Consider the following 15,930-nt stretch of genomic DNA (forward strand, 5'->3'; position numbering starts at 1 on the left):
TTCCACCTTAAGCGCACAATGTGACCAACGCACGCGTACAGTAATGTTTCCGCTCCTCTCAAACGGGCTCGGACCGCGGCTTCTGGACGGACCGTCACAGCGAGGATAACGCGTGCGTGCGTGCTCCATTTCACCCCGTCGACCCGTTCAGTCGGGAATCATGTCCGAACCGAGGTATCGCGAATGGATTCTGGAGACCATAGACTCGCTGAGGTCGAGGAAAGCACGTCCGGACCTCGAGAGAATTTGCAGAATGGTCCGAAGGCGGCATGGGTCCGAGCCGGACCGAACCTGTTTGGAGCTGGAGAAACTGATCCAGGAGCAGACGGTGCTGAAAGTGAACTACAAGGGCTCGGTCTCCTATCGGAATGCGGCCAAGGTGCAGAGAGGTAGGCGAAAACTGGAGCAGGCAACTATGAGAGCCGCGGTAAAACACGCGTCACTCCCCGACCTGAACAACGGCGACAGCGCTCTCGGTCCCACGGATGAGGACCAGATGGAGGACATGGAAGTAAGTAACCAGACCTGTGACCCTGTCTAGCACAGCGATCGCTCGCATAGAGCTGAAGTACTTCGTGACTGGGACAAAACCAGTTGTTGTTGCTTTTTTTTTTTTAAATGAAGGTTTCTAAAAGTAATCGGTTGGATGATTGAGCTGGTGTCATCTAAAACTGGCGTTCATTTAAAAACGACACTGCAAAAGCAAGTGCATGCAGACGAGAGCTGGCGCAGACGGGGAGCGGCACTACCTCGCCTGACCACGTAAAATCGCCAACAACAATGGAAGCTTTTCCCCCAACAGCTGCGGAGTAGCTGCCGAAAGACTTTTTTTTTCTTTTTTCGTTTTGTTAAGCACACGAAAATTTCAGTCTGGAAAACCACGTTTTGTGTGCATTTTTTTGCAAGGTGATCAGGTCTTTCTGTGGACGACGTGGGTGATGAAGCCCAACTCGGTTTTACATGGTGGGGGGTAGAGCGAAAGTCACCGAAACATCACGGATGTGGGGGAGCGACTGTCGCATTCTGGTGGGAGCGACAGTGCGTTGGGAGACGGTTAAACGAAAAGGTCACGGAGCACGTTTTCGGGCACATTTGCGCCAACGCGCGCGATCTGCGGTGCAGTCTACGCGAATTCCCGTGAAAGTCGTCTGTCGGAAGAAACCCGACCGCTCGCGCTCGCGCTAGCGAAGTACGGACGAAGTCGTCGGTGCGGCTCGCCAACTCGCCGAAAGACGCGGAGGACGTGTAACCGGGACGGGGCACCTTATTACGGTGTGCTGCAAAAGCGTACGGACGATTACGATGCAAATGCTCTTTTACATACGAAAAGAACGAGAGCGCGACCAGTTAAGATATTTATTTGATCTCGGGTCAGCCGACAAGCAACACAATTTGCGCGTGTTTGTGAAACATTCGGGGTTTTTTTTGGTTTTTTTTTTTTCGGGTCCCGGTAATGTCGGACAGCCACGTTCAGCGCCAGTTTTCCGAGTCTCGTTCCCCTCGCGGGCAGCGCGCCTTAGTGCGCGCGGGGCGGGCTCTCACGAGTTCAGCGCCTCTACTCGCGCGCCTCAGCTCGAGCTAGTTTCTCGAGGACACGCACACGCGTCCGTGCGGCCAGACCTGAACCGCAGTATGTCAGCGCCACAGTACACAGAAGTTAATAAGCGAAAGGGGGCCGCTTCCAAGTTCGTTCTTGATCGATATCGCGGTACACCTGAGCGCCGCTTTCCCTGCATCGGGTTTCCACGTATCCGGTGAACGCGTGAAAAATCGCGATGTGGCTCTATCCAGTTCGGCTAGACAGAGCGTGCGGCCTTGACGAGAACTAGTGCGAGTCGACAATAATTCAGTTTTGCAGTGCGACAGTACGCTGCGTGCAACGCTTATTTCCCCTCGAACAACTCCGCGCAGCAGGCGCTGCGCTGACGCGTTTGATTGCGTTTCAGGTCTTAACGTTGCACTGTAATGCGAGGTCTGTGCGATCGTCAAATACAAAGGTCGCCCATGTTGTATACGTGATGCGTCGTAGCTTCGGTCGTAAATGTATAGTGCATCTGTTTAAACCATATCTGCAGCGAGGACATTTAGTTTCAAAATCATTAAAGTGACATTTCTGCAAGGTATGATTTACGTTTTATTAAAAAAAAAATCTAAAGTTTTTAAAATGCTGTTTTTGTTTAGAGATGAAAAAACGCAGCATGTTGGGTCATTGCAGACTGGCATATTTTTAGAGATTGTGTCTGTTTCTACATACTTTTACTCATGTTTGTCCAAACAAATGGAGCCCCATCTTTTTTCATTCAATTTGTTTAGCACATAAGCCTGTTTGATAGTTTAAACACTTTTACAAAGTCATGTTTCGTTTATTAGGAAGTCAATATTTAAAGCCTATCACAAAAGAAAAACGGCGTAACAGAAATGATTCATAACATAACCCTTTTCAGGATGAGCTGTCCACCACAGCTGGGCTGGACAGCAGCATGGACGAGGAGGACGTCAGCCTGGACGCATCGGCCATGCAGAAGACCACAGACTCCGGCGTCGGCATGAGCCCCAACCCTGAGGCCTGTGACGTCCAGGCTGCAACCCGTGCTTCCGGAAGCTCCCCGAGTTCCGGCCCCCCAGAGCAGGGCCTAGATGCCACCCACAGCCCCCCTGAGCACACGCAGCCTGCAGCTCAACGAGACACAGGTATTTATCCAGGTTTCCAGAGGGGCGTGTGTGTGTGTGTGTGTGTGTGTGTGTGTGTGTGTGTGTGTGTGGACCGTAGCGCGGTGAGTCTGCAGGCGGCCCTGCACGGCCGGAGCTGAGCTCACCTCGCCCTGTCTGCGTGTGCTGCTCTGTTCGCAGGGTCCCCGGAGCTGGAGCTGGTGCGCCAGCCAGCAGCCATCTGTCCGTCGGCTCAGCGGAGCGCAATGGCAGGGGAGGAGGGGCCAAGGGCCGGGGAGAGCGCGCTCACGCCTGATCAGCTGCTGCCCGAGTGCAGAGCCTCTCCGGTATGTACATCTGTGTGGCACCTCTCTGCCCACCCAGGCAGCTTAGGAACTGGGGCTGGGGGTGTGGTCCTGGGCCAGGGTGGAGCGATATATCGCTTGGGATTTGTAACAGTATCAGACTTCGCGATACTGATGCAGGTGTCTGTATTATGCAAATTAGCCCGCTAACAAATCACAGTGACGGTTTCTGTGAGCATCCCGACCAGTCACATTGTCCCAGATGAGAGTTCTGTGGGTGTTTTGATGACTCATGGCATTCACACAATCCAATAAACAAATAATTGTAGCCAAAATTATGCGGGTGTCTTTAACCAGGTCATATTCAGTATTTACCAACTTACCAATTTTTTTAAACGAATATATTTTCTGATGGCAAGGTGTATCCCGATTTTAGTAGCTGCCACTGTGTTGGAATGTTTTCACTCCTTATGAGCCTTCTGCTTTAGGTTTGGTGTAGAGCTTCATGAAGGGACACATTAGAGCCTTGGCTGAGCCACAGCTAGCAGAGACTGTAGCAAGAAGACATTTTATTAGCATTTTAGAGGCTGATACCCAGAAACCTGTGCCACTGTCATACCTGTTACGGCTTCCTGAATGTGATTCTGGAGAGGTGTGTTAGGCCACGCCCCTCATGGCATGTTCCTTCTTCCCACCCAGCACCTGGATGAGGCGGTTGGCTCCGGCCAGGCACCCCACAAAGGCCCCGCCCCCACGCAGGAGGGTGAGTGCTCCGATTGGGCGCCCGCTCATGCTGCGTAGACATGGCTGCCCGTCCCGGGAAGCGGACGTGTTAAACTCCTTTCACTTTCGCAGGCAAGAAGTGCAGTAAAGGGGAAGATGTCGCCTGCAGTAAAGGGGAGGACGTCGCCTGCAGTAAAGGGGAGGACGTCGCCTGCAGTAAAGGGGAGGACGTCGCCTGCAGTAAAGGGGAGGACGTCGCCTGCAGTAAAGGGGAGGACGTCGCCGGAATAGAACCGGCAAAGAATGCAGGGCTGAAGAGAGGAACGTAAGTGGAAGGCTACAGCTTGTGCCGGTGTGAAAATATAATCTAACCATTTCCCACAGCAACCGTTCACACTTTGTTTTCTTGTGGATAGAGATTAGGCCTGTTTCTTCGCTTAAAAAAACAAATGCCTGAACGCTGCCTGTTGGTGTAAGTGATTCTGTGGGCAGGTTTAAATCCTCAGTCTGAGGCTGTAGATACAGTGCCACAGGTTCTTTTGGATTAACTCTGAGTTGGATTAACTCTGCTGCTCTTCACCAGGTGTGGTCTCGTGACAGTGGGTTTTGTCGGTAGCGCTGTAGTGGGGAAACGTTAGATTAGGGTTGAGCGATATATTGTTTGGAAATTATCACGGTATTGGCCTTTTCAATACAGATGGTGCAAAAGTCTGCAATATGCAAATTAGCCCTCTAACAAATCACATAAAACAATACAAAAAGTTCACACCAATCCCTGACTGGTCAAAGCTCAACCCAAAGCACACGAACCAAACAACAGTAGGGGGTTCCAAGTATGGACAGGCGTGATCTCAGACGAGAAGAATAATGCTGTGTGTCTGTCTTTGGTCCACAGCCTGGTGAAGGCCGAGGAGATGGCCCAGGACCCGCTGCAGTGGAGCGTGGCAGATGTGGTGAGCTACTTCACCGCCGCGGGCTTCCCCGAGCAGGCAGCAGCCTTCAGGACTCAGGTCAGTGTCCTGCAGGTCTGCCGAGGTCATGACATGCCAAGGCATGTGCTATGTGGGTTGATCTGCCGCGCTTCGCTAGTGTCTGGAGTTTTGTGTTACTGTGCCACTGAAATAGGATATTACTGTTGGAAATGCAAATTGTTTTAAAATAGACTTTCTGTAAGCTATAGTGTCTTGGCCAAGTTACCTTTGGAGTTTGTATTGGCTTGCCTTTACTCGGATTGCATTTCGGTCCACTGGGAAAAATGCTTGGCCTACTTAATAATACAGCCACTAGAGGGCAGCAAGTACACATGTAAAAAAAACAAAAAACAAAACAACAACAACAAAAAAACATTAACTCCACTTTCATTTTGAACCAGGCAGGTTAAAAATCTACAGGTTACGCTTTTATTTTATTTTAATTACAAATGTTTTGGTATTTAAGCTGCTATCCAGTAACGTGTCATTACAACTAAGAATGCTCATGAGAGCATGTTTCAAGTATCCCATCAGTTTTCTCCAAGGAATAAAGAGAGAGGTGACTCTGCTCTGAGCCATGCTGCCATCTACTGCACACACAGTCCTGGATCCTCTACAGTCGTGGCCAAAAGTTTTGAGACTAGAACAAATTTTGGTTTTCAAAAGGTTTGCTCCTTCAGTTTATATGGTGATTTGCATTAACTCTAGCTTGTGAAGAGTGATCAGATGAATTGCAATTAATTGCAAAGTCATTTCATGCCATGAAAATTAACTTAATCGCAGAAATTACTGCATTTCAGCCCTTCCACAAAATGTCCTGCTAACATCGCTTCAGTGATCTTCTCGTTAGCGCTGGATAAAGTGTTAACGAGGACAGAGCAGATGATATCACTCTGTCATTCTGATTAAAAGAGAAGACTGGTAGCTTTAAAAGGGTGGTGGTGCTTGAAGTTTTCTTCTGTTAACCAGGGTTACCTCCAAAGAAACATGTGCACTCATTGCATTGTATCAAACGTGCTTCAGAAGCAAAGACATTGCTCCTTGTAAGAGAGCACCTAAATCAACTATTTATTGATTCATCGAGAACTTCAAGGAGAAAGGTTCAACTGCAGCGAAGAAGTCTTCAGGACACCAAAGAAAGTCAAGCAAGTGTCAGGACCATCTCCTAAAGAGGATGCAGCTACGGGATCAGGACACTACCAGGAATAGCAGAAGGCAGGTGTGAGTGCATCTGCACGCAGTGAGGCGAAGGCTTTTGGAGGATGGCTTGGTGTCAATAAGGGCAGCAAAGAAGCCACTTCTCTCCAAAAAACATCAAGGACAGACTGACATTCTGCAGGAAGTATAGAGGACTGCAGAGGACTGGGGTAAAGTTATTTTCTTTGGTGAAGCCCCTTTAGACTGTTCCAGGAGCAGTTTGGTGCTAAACAATGCTTTTTCCAGCATGACGGAGCACAATGTCACAAGGCCAAAGTGATAACCAAATGGCTCTGTGAACAAAACATTGAAATTTTGGGTCCATGGCCAGAAAACTCCCAAGATCTCAATCCCATTAAGAATCTGTGGTCAATTCTCAAAAAGAGGGTGGGCAAACAAACACAGAAACTGTGATCAAATCCAAGCAATGGTTAGGCAAGTATGGGTTGCCATCAGTCAAGATTTTGCCCAGAAACTGATATGCAGCATGCAAAGGCGAATTGCAGAAGTTTTAAAAAAGAAAGGTCAACACTAAATATTAAGTCTTTGCTTAAACTGGATGCATCTGGCAATAAAAGTTTAAAAAAAAAAACTAGGAAATGCTTATAATTGTACTTCATGTAAACATTTGACAAAAAACTGAGACAGTAAGCATTGTGAAAACCAAAATTTGTCAGTCTCCAAACTTTTGGCCACGACTATAACGGAGAGCTTGCCCAACACCAGGTGTCCACCCCAGCCAGATCTACTTCGTCATTCTAGTCATTGAGTTGCAAAAGATCCACAATTATGAAGAAAGAGAAAGACATGAAGTTATTCATCATCATCATCATCATCACCATCATTATTATTCTTTTTTTCTTGTCCATTGTTATGGTCATCTGGTGGCACCCAGTTCGACTCTTCATAAGAATGCAGGTTTATTTGTTGTTTTTTGCTATTAAACATCTTGTTTCCAGCTGCAGGAGGTCTCTAAAATCACGTCATTTAATTCGGAGTACTCAACTTTTTTTTTTTTTTTTTTTTTCCTTTCTTTTCTTTTTTTTTTTATACAGATTAGTATTGGCTGATTGGCCAAGAAATCGGCCAATACTAATCCGTTATTTGGCTTTGAGGAAGAGAAGCCGTTATATTTAGATGAATATTACAGAACAGTATTTCAGCGCAGTACATGCCATTTGGTTGTTGGTTTTTTAATGGAGCTCCTCCAGTGGTTGTGTAAACTTCAGGCCTTGTTAATAGTTATTTTTCCTAACAGCCTCGTCTGTCTGAGTGCACTTAATCATCAGCTGCTTCCTCCATCTGACCATCCACAGGAGATCGACGGCAAGTCCCTCCTCCTGATGCAGCGCAGCGACGTGCTGACAGGCCTGTCCATCAGACTCGGCCCCGCCCTCAAGATCTACGAGCACCATGTCAAAGTGCTGCAGAGGAGCCATTTCCAGGAAGACGGCGACGTCTTCTCCTAGCCACGCCCCCAGCTGCCTCCGAAGGCCGACTGAAACCCACCCAGCGCGCGGGGGGGGGGGGGGGGGCTCCGTCAAGGGGCAGAGAAAGGACTCGCTATCCTCTGACTCCTACCCCCTCTCCCACAGGCTGAATGATGACCTCACTGCAGGTCATAATTTGCCTCCTCTTCCCCCCTTCTGGTTCTCACCCTCCTCCTCTTCACACGGCTGTTGACACCACCCAGCTGTGGAATGGTGGTACCATGTTTATTGGGGGGAGGGGCCTTTTGGGGTTTGTTTTTTTTTTTGAAGGGGGGTGTTGAGATTTTTCCTCCACCAGTATTGTTTTTCTTATGCTTTACAGTATCTCAGTAATATATTTTGTTTGTGAAATTATATAGATTTTCCCCATTCATTTTAATATGTACAGCAGTGGGGTGTATGTCCCTGGTTAAATGGGAATGTCGAGTTGGGAAATAAAATCCAGTTTCAGAAAGTGGCACATATTCTCCTGTTTAAGATCTTTTCTGAAATAAGAAAATAAATCTTCAGTGATCATACAGCCACGTTTAAAGGGAAGAGTCACCCATTATTCCAAATATTCTGCCTTTAATCATGCCAAGTCTAACCAGGGTGGGAGTTTTCCTGTAGTTGTGTCGGGTTGAGGAGGCTGACGGTGTGATGGCAGCTTGTTGGGCATGACCTACGGCCAAGATCCTCTGCCACTCCAAACACAAGTATTTGGGAAGGGAGTTTAATAAAGTCATACAAGTGTGTGTGTGTGTGTGTGTGTGTGTGGTTTGATGATGCTTTGCTTTAAATATGTTACAAATAATGTTACTCCAGACTCTCATTGCTGCTCAAAGCTGTTAGTCCATTCCAGGGATTTTCCTTCATCAGGAAGAAAACTACTCTTCTTCACTATGAGACACAACTCGATGATGCACGCGATACCCTCAGAAGAGTCTCCCAGGCTTCTCCGTTTCCAATACAACCAGAGATGGGTCACATACCTCAGTGCCGCTGCGAATGATCCCGAAAACAGCACGCTCCAGTTCTTGTTTCTTTTAATCTCCGATTCCAAAGCCATCTCGTCAGGTTTCCCAGAACTGAGCCGTCTGCAAATATTGTACGCGATATATTTGGATTTGTCAGGAAGAGCGCAGAGGTCCAGAGGAACGAGCAGGGTGACCACTAAAAGTGTGCACTTGGGCACGCCTGCGCTGGAGCGCCAGCAGCTTTGCTTGCGTCTGGTTCCTACGAGTGGAGTCGGGTGAAAAGTGATGTAATCGCACAGACCAGTTTTGTTAATGTGTCTGTTTAATCACATAACTCAGAGTGTTACTGGCACACTCCAGGTTAACATCAGCACTGGTGCCTTTATTGTTCTTCAGAGAGCATTAGAAGCCACTATTCCAATTACACGTGTTGATGGTTTTTGTTTTTAATTGTATAAAAATATATATTCTGATGTAACATTTAAAGATGTGAGGGTGTACTGGTTTAGTTGTAGCTTACCTCTACAGGCAGTGTTTTTTTGTTTTTGTTTTTTTTAAATAGATATCCGGTCAACCTATTTTAGTTTGCCTTTCCGTGTAAGTAGTGAGTGTAGATTCCTGTTCAACCATTTGAGCAATGTTTTGTCAGGGTTCATAAGGACCATAAGGTCTGTCATAACAGACCCCAGATTAATTGTTTTCTAACTAATTATCTGGATGGTATTTCAGTGTCTCCACCGATGCCTTTGCAGTCCATGAATGGTAACAGCAGGGGTTGCATGCGCTACATTTTTTCAGATTAGAAACATCAGGATTCATTTGCTCGTTATGCTCATAAATATCAGTGTTCAGGGGACATGCTCTGAATTCAAGCCTTACTTTGAGATGCAGTACTCGCGTGTGGGTGTGCGTGCATGCCAGGCTACAGGACAAAGGGCAGGATGGGTGAGCGTAGAGATGGGTACTCCTTAAACTCCTTCAGGTAGGTGCGGTGCTTGCCTCTGGCCCACACGGTCATCTGCACGAAGCCAACGGCAGTGAATGCGGCCACAGGGATGCACTGCGTCATCACGGTGAACCCCAGCCACGAGCCCACCTGCAGGGGACAGTGTGGCACACAGGCGTGTCGACTGAACGTTTTCGAGTAGGGAAAAGTCAACACTGTACTGCGCTGACCAGCAGAGGGCAGCAGTGCAGTCAAATAAATTGGGATTGGGTGCTTAACTGCAGTTTTCCCTATTCGCACACGCCTGACTCGCCTCTCATTAGTAATGGTAATTTGGTAATGGCTAATGCTTTCACCTGGCCACATTAAAGCTAAACTGAGATTTCTCTACCCAAAGTAATGGCTGAATTATAGCTCTCATAGTGATGGACTGATTGTTCTTACCTCATATGTGTAATTTGGGCATGAAACGACTGCAAAGATCCACGTGAACGGATTCTTAGTCGGGTACGGAATCTTCTTCGTCTTGGAGCCTTAGATGCAAAGCGTCCAGTGAGACCTTTCATTGCCTCCGCTAATGTTTTACTGTGGGCGTTGAATTCAACTTACCGGGTGGTCTGAGATTGCGTAAAGTGACGTGGATCGAGAAATTCCCCAGCTGGCAAAACTACGGAGATGAGAAATCACAGAACCCCGTAAAGGGAGCGAACAGTCAGTCAACCTGCTGGCAAGCGAAGGGAACGTGCGGCCTCAGGGAGACGCTCACCAGAAACACCACCAGCGCGCTTTTCACCTGCTGCTCCCCGTAGTCTGCAAAGACACAGACACATTGGCTCAGGCTGCAGCAGGCAAGGCTGGCTAGGTCGGTCCGGATGAGGCTCGTTACTCACATGGTGGGGTGTAGAGAGGATGATTTATGTAATAGGCCATCCACGCCGCAAAGCACCAATAATACAAACAGTTCTGAAAGAGAGCGAGAGAGATGCATACGTTAGAACCATAAGTTGGTCTCTCGGCTCCATGCAGTGGGGTATATGGTTCTGGGGCGCACGGTTGTTGTTGTCGTAGGTATATTTAAAAGAGGACCAGGGTGTCTACAACGCGACATTTCAAGAAACCAGCTTTCTGGGTTATGCGATCCGGCGTCGGCGCTCTTACTGGAAGATGTCATGGGCATAGTACGGTTCACCGTTAAATGTACGGCTGCAGTCGGAAATATTTAACGCCCGAAGAAAGTAGGGATTTACAATCTTGGACTTCTCAGCAGACCTGAATTTGGATTTAAATGAGGTCTTTTGAATGATACAGCAAATGATCAAAGAAATACAATGATGACGTGTTATAGAGTAGCAGGGTGTTAATCTCTCAATTATTCAACCCCCATGTACTATTGCTTATTTTTTAAATTCTTACTAGTCTGTATGATCTGAAGTTGGGTTAAAACATGATTAATCCCAAGTAGCTTCTACTAAAATTGAGGGGGGAGATCTTTTCTTTCTCTGGCCATGGAAGAAAGCTCAGAATTTCATCAGGAGACCTTAGCATCTCATCTGGACAGTGACGAAAAACTGCTGTGTTACTGCAAAAGACTTGACAGGATGACCTGATAAAGGCCAGGGCAGATGTGTCGGCGCCAAGCATACGAAGATCACTTAACAATGAAGGTGGGCCAGTGATGATGGGGAGATGTTGTTCTGCTGCAGGAGCTGGCCATTTTGACAATGTGCCTTGCATCAAGGATTCACAGAAACGCTAAGCCATTTTGAGGAATGTTAGGCCATCTGTGATGAACTTGAACCTTGATAATTGGACTCCCCAACAACACAGTGATCCCAAGCATACTTTCAGGTCTCCCGGACTGCTTCCTTAACCAGGCTCTGGAGTGGCCTTCTGGGGCTTAAGGAAGTTATTTGCAGTATGGAAGCTGTCAGACCTCAATGAGCTGGAAGGTCTTGCACAAGAAGAATGGGCAAAGATTCCTTGAGAGATCGGACAGAAGCTGGTGGGCACTTACCTGTAGCAGAATCAAGGCAAAAAGATGGGACACCAAATACAGAGGCTGTGGGTTGAATATTAGGGGACACGGACACTGGATGGTTTTCATTTGAGCTCAAAATTATGGCAACTTATGTTATCAACATGCTTATATTTATCAATAAGTATTCTGTTTACTGACACTTAATGTTGCATATTTTCATCAAATTCTACATATATCCTAACACCTTTTAAGGTGAAAGGGGTGGAATATTTTTGAATGCAGTTATATAGGTGTAGAATGTTGTACACATCTGAAGTGCACTGGCTACATCACCTTGAAAATATTGCGGAGCGGCATGGTAGCATGGGAGAAGCGGTGGACGAAAAGAGTTTCCAGGATCCTCTTCACGTAATGGAAGGAGTGACACAGGCAAGCTATGCTGGGGACAACAGAGAGTAGTGTTAGCAAACCCCCTCCCAGAGGAACCCCGAGGGTGCATTTCCTGGCTTTGAGCCTCTCATGTCTATCTGTGCTATGGGCTAAAAATCGACAGGGAGAAGGCGTGGGGGTGTGGGTTAGGTCGGTATGATACTTACTGCACGACCCAGTGTTTGCTGGTCGTGAATTCATACTTGGGACTGTAGATGAAAGGCAGACGGAAATAGAACATCAGGTAGATGAGAAGTGGCCCGATGCATTCTACCAGGAACACCTGGGCACAGCGAGAGAAATGGAGGCAGACAGGCACAGGGGAGGGAGTGTATGTGAGACACTGAGACAGGCCGTGGCAGCGTGTGTTAAAAGTTTGCTGGCGCAAGCTTGTCATAGGGAACAAATGTGGCTTGTGTGTCACTACGTGGCTGTCAGTGAGCCACTGGAGGGGCACTTTCAGCCCTACATTCAGGACCCCAGCAGCAGACTCTGGGGCCTGTGGCATCCCCGGAGCAGTTGGAGACTGGGAAAGCAGCACCAGGGGTTAGGACGCTAGAGACCGCAGTGAGCCCCCACACCACCCGTTGTGCTCTGAGATTCAGGGAGGTCAGTGTAAGGTGAACAGGAGGTCAGAGGGATCAACACCTAGCGGGGAAACTGGCCAGTGAGATTAGATGTACTGAGAGAGGATAGGGTGCTGGGAAGGTGAGAGAAAACTGAACCAGAGGACAAAATACGTTGGGCGGGTGTGTGTGTGTGTGTGTGTGTGTGTGTGTGTGTGTGTGTGTGTGTGTGTGTGTGTGTGTGTGATGGTTTCCATGTTGCACTCACTGTTCCCCAGCTGATTTGGGCCCCCAGGTCCCTGAAGTAGAAGGTTGCCGTGGTTCCCACAGGTAGCTGTTGCAGGACTTCCTCATCCTTCAAAGGCCTGCCCTCTGGCAAAGGCACACAGTACAAACACACCACCAGTCAGCCCTCATGCTCCCAGCAACACTCAGCTGTTTAGAAAGGACCAGCAGGGGCATGTTCACGAGCAGCGCCGTGAAACGCGATCCACTCACTGGGCTCCAGGCACAGCGACTGTCTGGCGGGATACCAGCGCTGATCTGGAGGAGCAGAGCAGCCAGAGATTTGAACGTGATAACGCCACAGTTACACTGCCAGCAGCTTGACATCTGTACAAAAGGTGTTGAGTGAAACTTACTCGATCTGTGGAACATGGATTTTATGTCCAAAATAGTGGCAGACGGTTCTACCTAGAGAGAGAGAGAGAGAGCAGGGAAGGGAGAAGCTAATGGCTAACGATACAAGTGCTTTAGTGATTTATGTGTCCAATTAAATTTGTCAAAATAATCAACCATTTATCTGCAAACCATTATTGTTCCAACAAAACATCAATCCTTTTACCCACACCACAAAACACACCACCAAACACAGCTCCAAGTCACAAAGTGTTGGGTTGCAGATGTATTATATGTGATTAAATCGGACAAAACAGGTTTTAAGGTAAAGCACAAGACTTGTTAAACTCGTAAAAGCGGCAGGAAAAAGCATTCAATGATTTGGGAAACCACATGCGCCCCAAAAGCTCAGGCAGGGCACTGCAACAAGCCATGCATGCCCTCCCGTCCCACTACCTTATCCAACAAGAGCAGCTTCTCCTTGGTCCTGGCATCCAGGATCTCCAACTCGAAGTAGACGATTCGTTTAGGTTTTTTGGGCGGTTTGGGTCTGGGTTTGGTGGAGACAGGCGGTGGAGGTGCCTCCACCTTGCCCCCTTTGGCTTCTAAAGCTAAAATATCCATTACTGCTCCTCAGAACACAGCTCCTGAGCCTCTCACTGCAGGGTGTGGGCAGTTTAACCCCGAGGCTGTCCAGAAACAGATCTGCTCACTGGCTTTCTGGAGTCCGATAAGTGTTTCAGATGCCTCCAGTACCCCTCTCTGTCACTCCACTGCTGTCCACCTGTTTCACAGCGGGCAGCTCCGCCTGGTTTTCTTGCTGCAGCTCTCCTATGTGAGGCCCACAGCGCCCCCTTTCAGCCGGGGAGGAGGGGAAGGAGGCAGAGTGAATATGTGAGGTGGGGCATGTTTGGGCAAATTATCGGTCATGGGGTGGAAATGAAAAGCTATGTGTAGTGTCTTGTGGAATTGTTGGATTGTGATGCATTTTTTCTCAATGCAGTAGGTGTATTGTCAAATGGAAAACGTCACCAACCCCCTTACGCTTAGCTGGGGTAAATGGGGGGTTGGTTGGAGGGTCTCATTCTCTGCAGCATCTCTGGGACCTCCCTAAAAAACCTTGGGAAGGCGAAATATGAGAGGCCAAAGACATAATCCACGATACGCCTCTCACCAGGCTAAATATACCGACTTGCTACTCCATAGGTCAACCTGGTGAACTTACAGATCTCGGGCCGGTTCAGTAGAATGCCTGATGCTCCTGATTCTCTGCAGCTATTTCAGGTTTGAGCCGTTAATGATCTGAGGAGCCGTCCACTTCGAACCAGCCCAGGATCGCTCTTCACCATTGTTCAATCTCCAGCACACTGCTGCTTTGAAGTTTAAGATATATGGCCACTTTCTGTTTCTGCCTAGTTCTTGTATATATGCAGGGACATCTTAGACGCTAACAGAGTCAGGGGATTTCTGCTGTGGACATACTCAAATATTAATACCTTATTTATTAATGAGAATATCTAATAAAGAGAATATCTAATAATCAGAAACACAACATTGCGAAGCAAAGGCCTGCCAGTACAATTAAACAGACATTTATACTGGACTGCATCATAGTTAACATCAAATACAGCAATATATCATGCGTCACTTTTTAAAATTAGTTTGTTTGTTTTGTTTTTTTGTTTTTTGTTTTGTCCATACATGCTTCATCAAGTAAGCCTGGTAAGAGCAGTGAGCCTCTGAAATATTGTATTTCCTGATCTGTTGCTGCGAGAGTCGTCTCCCTGTCCACCTGCGTTGGGGTCAGGTGCAGAGTTTAGTGTTCAGCTTGTATCATCGACATGCTGCTCCTGATCAGTTACTCCTTCACCAGCATGCAGAACATCTGTGGGGGCTATCTCAGCACAGTGCTGCCCCCTAGAGGTTGTCCATGAGCATGGTAACAGTATAAACTTGGCATTCTGCAAATCCGCTTCTCAGTATGGTCTCTCAAAATACCATATAATACTCCTCTATATCTGTCAGTCTTGGGAGGATAAAGCAGTCACAGAGCTAGGTAAAGTGAGAGGGCTGCTGAACTTACATCTGCTGTCAGCAGGCCTCAAATTATCTGCAATTGTGCAGAACGGCAGACAGGCTCGGTTACGAACATTTGCACCTAAATTTAAAGTGAAAGTCACAGAGTATCATTTAGGCTTAATAAATAGTCACAGCTTTTGGATGACTCGAACGCCTCAGGCCAAAGAGGGTGAGAAGGGAAGGCTAAATTACACACGAGTCATGTGGCCACTGACCAAAATGACAGTTAATGTCCTACTAGTTTTAGCAGTGATAAATTCTTACAAATCCCAGACTGCTCTGCTACTCTGGCAGAGCAAATAATATGTATACTGCAGCGCATTAATAACAGGGAGATTTTGGAGTCCCTGAAGCATGCTACACTATGAATAGTCATCTTACTAATGGTTTATTACCTCATTCAGGCATGTAGCGGAAAGAATAAAAGATGGTCCAGGATTAGGATTAGGATTAGAATTAGGATTATTAACCCAAAGTAACACAGAGCAGAGCACCTTACCTCACATTGCCTCATTGTGTTTTCAGACTAGTGTGTCCATATGTGTTCCAGCTGAGTTGCGTCTCTTCTAGGAGGAGCCTGAGTGTGTTGTGTGCACCTCTCGTGCACAGCTCCAGAGTGGCTGTGGTCTGCTGACTGTGCATCGTTGAACTATGCTTAGAGCTCTATTTGTATACTCCCAGCTGTTTAGATATGATATAAATGAGGGATGACTGATGTACCTGTCAGAACATGTCATGAAAGACACCACTCTGCGTTTAAAACTATACAAGCCATCAACCGCCATGATCAAAACAATCGTCAAGCACACAATTATAACATAACTGTGATTATGCTTCTTATAAACACCAGAAGCTTCAGCTATAAAGGAACTGGACAGCCCCTGAATATTTTAGCAGCACTGGATATTTTTTAATGATATGCTGTTATTGTTCTTCCTGATCCACAGGCCCTGTCTTCTCGGTGCTGGGGTTCTACTCGTGGGTTAGTAACACTCCCTGGCAGGATGCCGAAACATTCATCAA

General features: G+C 47.3%; 2 protein-coding genes across 3 annotated transcripts; one reads left to right on the forward strand and one right to left on the reverse strand.

Moving 5' to 3' along the window:
- The first annotated feature begins 22 nt into the window (after positions 1–22).
- samd1a (sterile alpha motif domain containing 1a) lies at positions 23–7,795 on the forward strand. Its single transcript, XM_027026769.3, has 7 exons — positions 23–511; positions 2,445–2,691; positions 2,851–2,996; positions 3,654–3,717; positions 3,810–4,002; positions 4,573–4,687; positions 7,162–7,795. Exons 1-7 carry the CDS (start codon positions 161–163, stop codon positions 7,312–7,314), a joined length of 1,269 nt encoding a protein of 422 aa, XP_026882570.2. The 5' UTR covers positions 23–160; the 3' UTR covers positions 7,315–7,795.
- An 800-nt stretch (positions 7,796–8,595) lies between these two features.
- tecra (trans-2,3-enoyl-CoA reductase a) lies at positions 8,596–15,539 on the reverse strand. Of its 2 annotated transcripts, none has more exons than XM_081716483.1 (12): positions 15,407–15,539; positions 13,285–13,682; positions 12,852–12,903; positions 12,709–12,753; positions 12,479–12,582; positions 11,812–11,927; positions 11,549–11,654; positions 10,128–10,200; positions 10,004–10,047; positions 9,847–9,904; positions 9,682–9,770; positions 8,596–9,387 (listed from the first exon to the last, which is right to left on the reverse strand). In XM_081716483.1, exons 2-12 carry the CDS (start codon positions 13,450–13,452, stop codon positions 9,214–9,216), a joined length of 1,029 nt encoding a protein of 342 aa, XP_081572609.1. In that variant the 5' UTR covers positions 13,453–13,682; positions 15,407–15,539; the 3' UTR covers positions 8,596–9,213. The 2 variants fall into 2 exon arrangements, with proteins under 2 accessions (XP_081572609.1, XP_035381265.2); XM_035525372.2 differs by having other exon boundaries at positions 13,285–13,335; positions 15,407–15,533.
- Positions 15,540–15,930: the final 391 nt, after the last annotated feature.

Source organism: Electrophorus electricus, chromosome 6 (assembly GCF_041902795.1).
Source record: "Electrophorus electricus isolate QZ-2024a chromosome 6, ASM4190279v1, whole genome shotgun sequence".
Lineage (NCBI taxonomy): Eukaryota > Metazoa > Chordata > Actinopteri > Gymnotiformes > Gymnotidae > Electrophorus > Electrophorus electricus.

Excerpts from the sequence above, each read along its gene's own strand:
- samd1a (XM_027026769.3), top strand. The coding sequence starts at position 161 with ATGTCCGAACCGAGGTATCGCGAATGGATTCTGGAGACCATAGACTCG. Across the intron at positions 4,003-4,572 it reads GCAGGGCTGAAGAGAGGAAC|CCTGGTGAAGGCCGAGGAGA; the intron begins GTAAGTGGAAGG and ends TTTGGTCCACAG. Across the intron at positions 4,688-7,161 it reads CAGCAGCCTTCAGGACTCAG|GAGATCGACGGCAAGTCCCT; the intron begins GTCAGTGTCCTG and ends GACCATCCACAG.
- tecra (XM_081716483.1), bottom strand. The coding sequence starts at position 13,452 with ATGGATATTTTAGCTTTAGAAGCCAAAGGGGGCAAGGTGGAGGCACCT. Across the intron at positions 12,904-13,284 it reads AGCTGCTCTTGTTGGATAAG|GTAGAACCGTCTGCCACTAT; the intron begins GTAGTGGGACGG and ends CTCTCTCTCTAG. Across the intron at positions 11,928-12,478 it reads CCCAAATCAGCTGGGGAACA|GTGTTCCTGGTAGAATGCAT; the intron begins GTGAGTGCAACA and ends CGCTGTGCCCAG.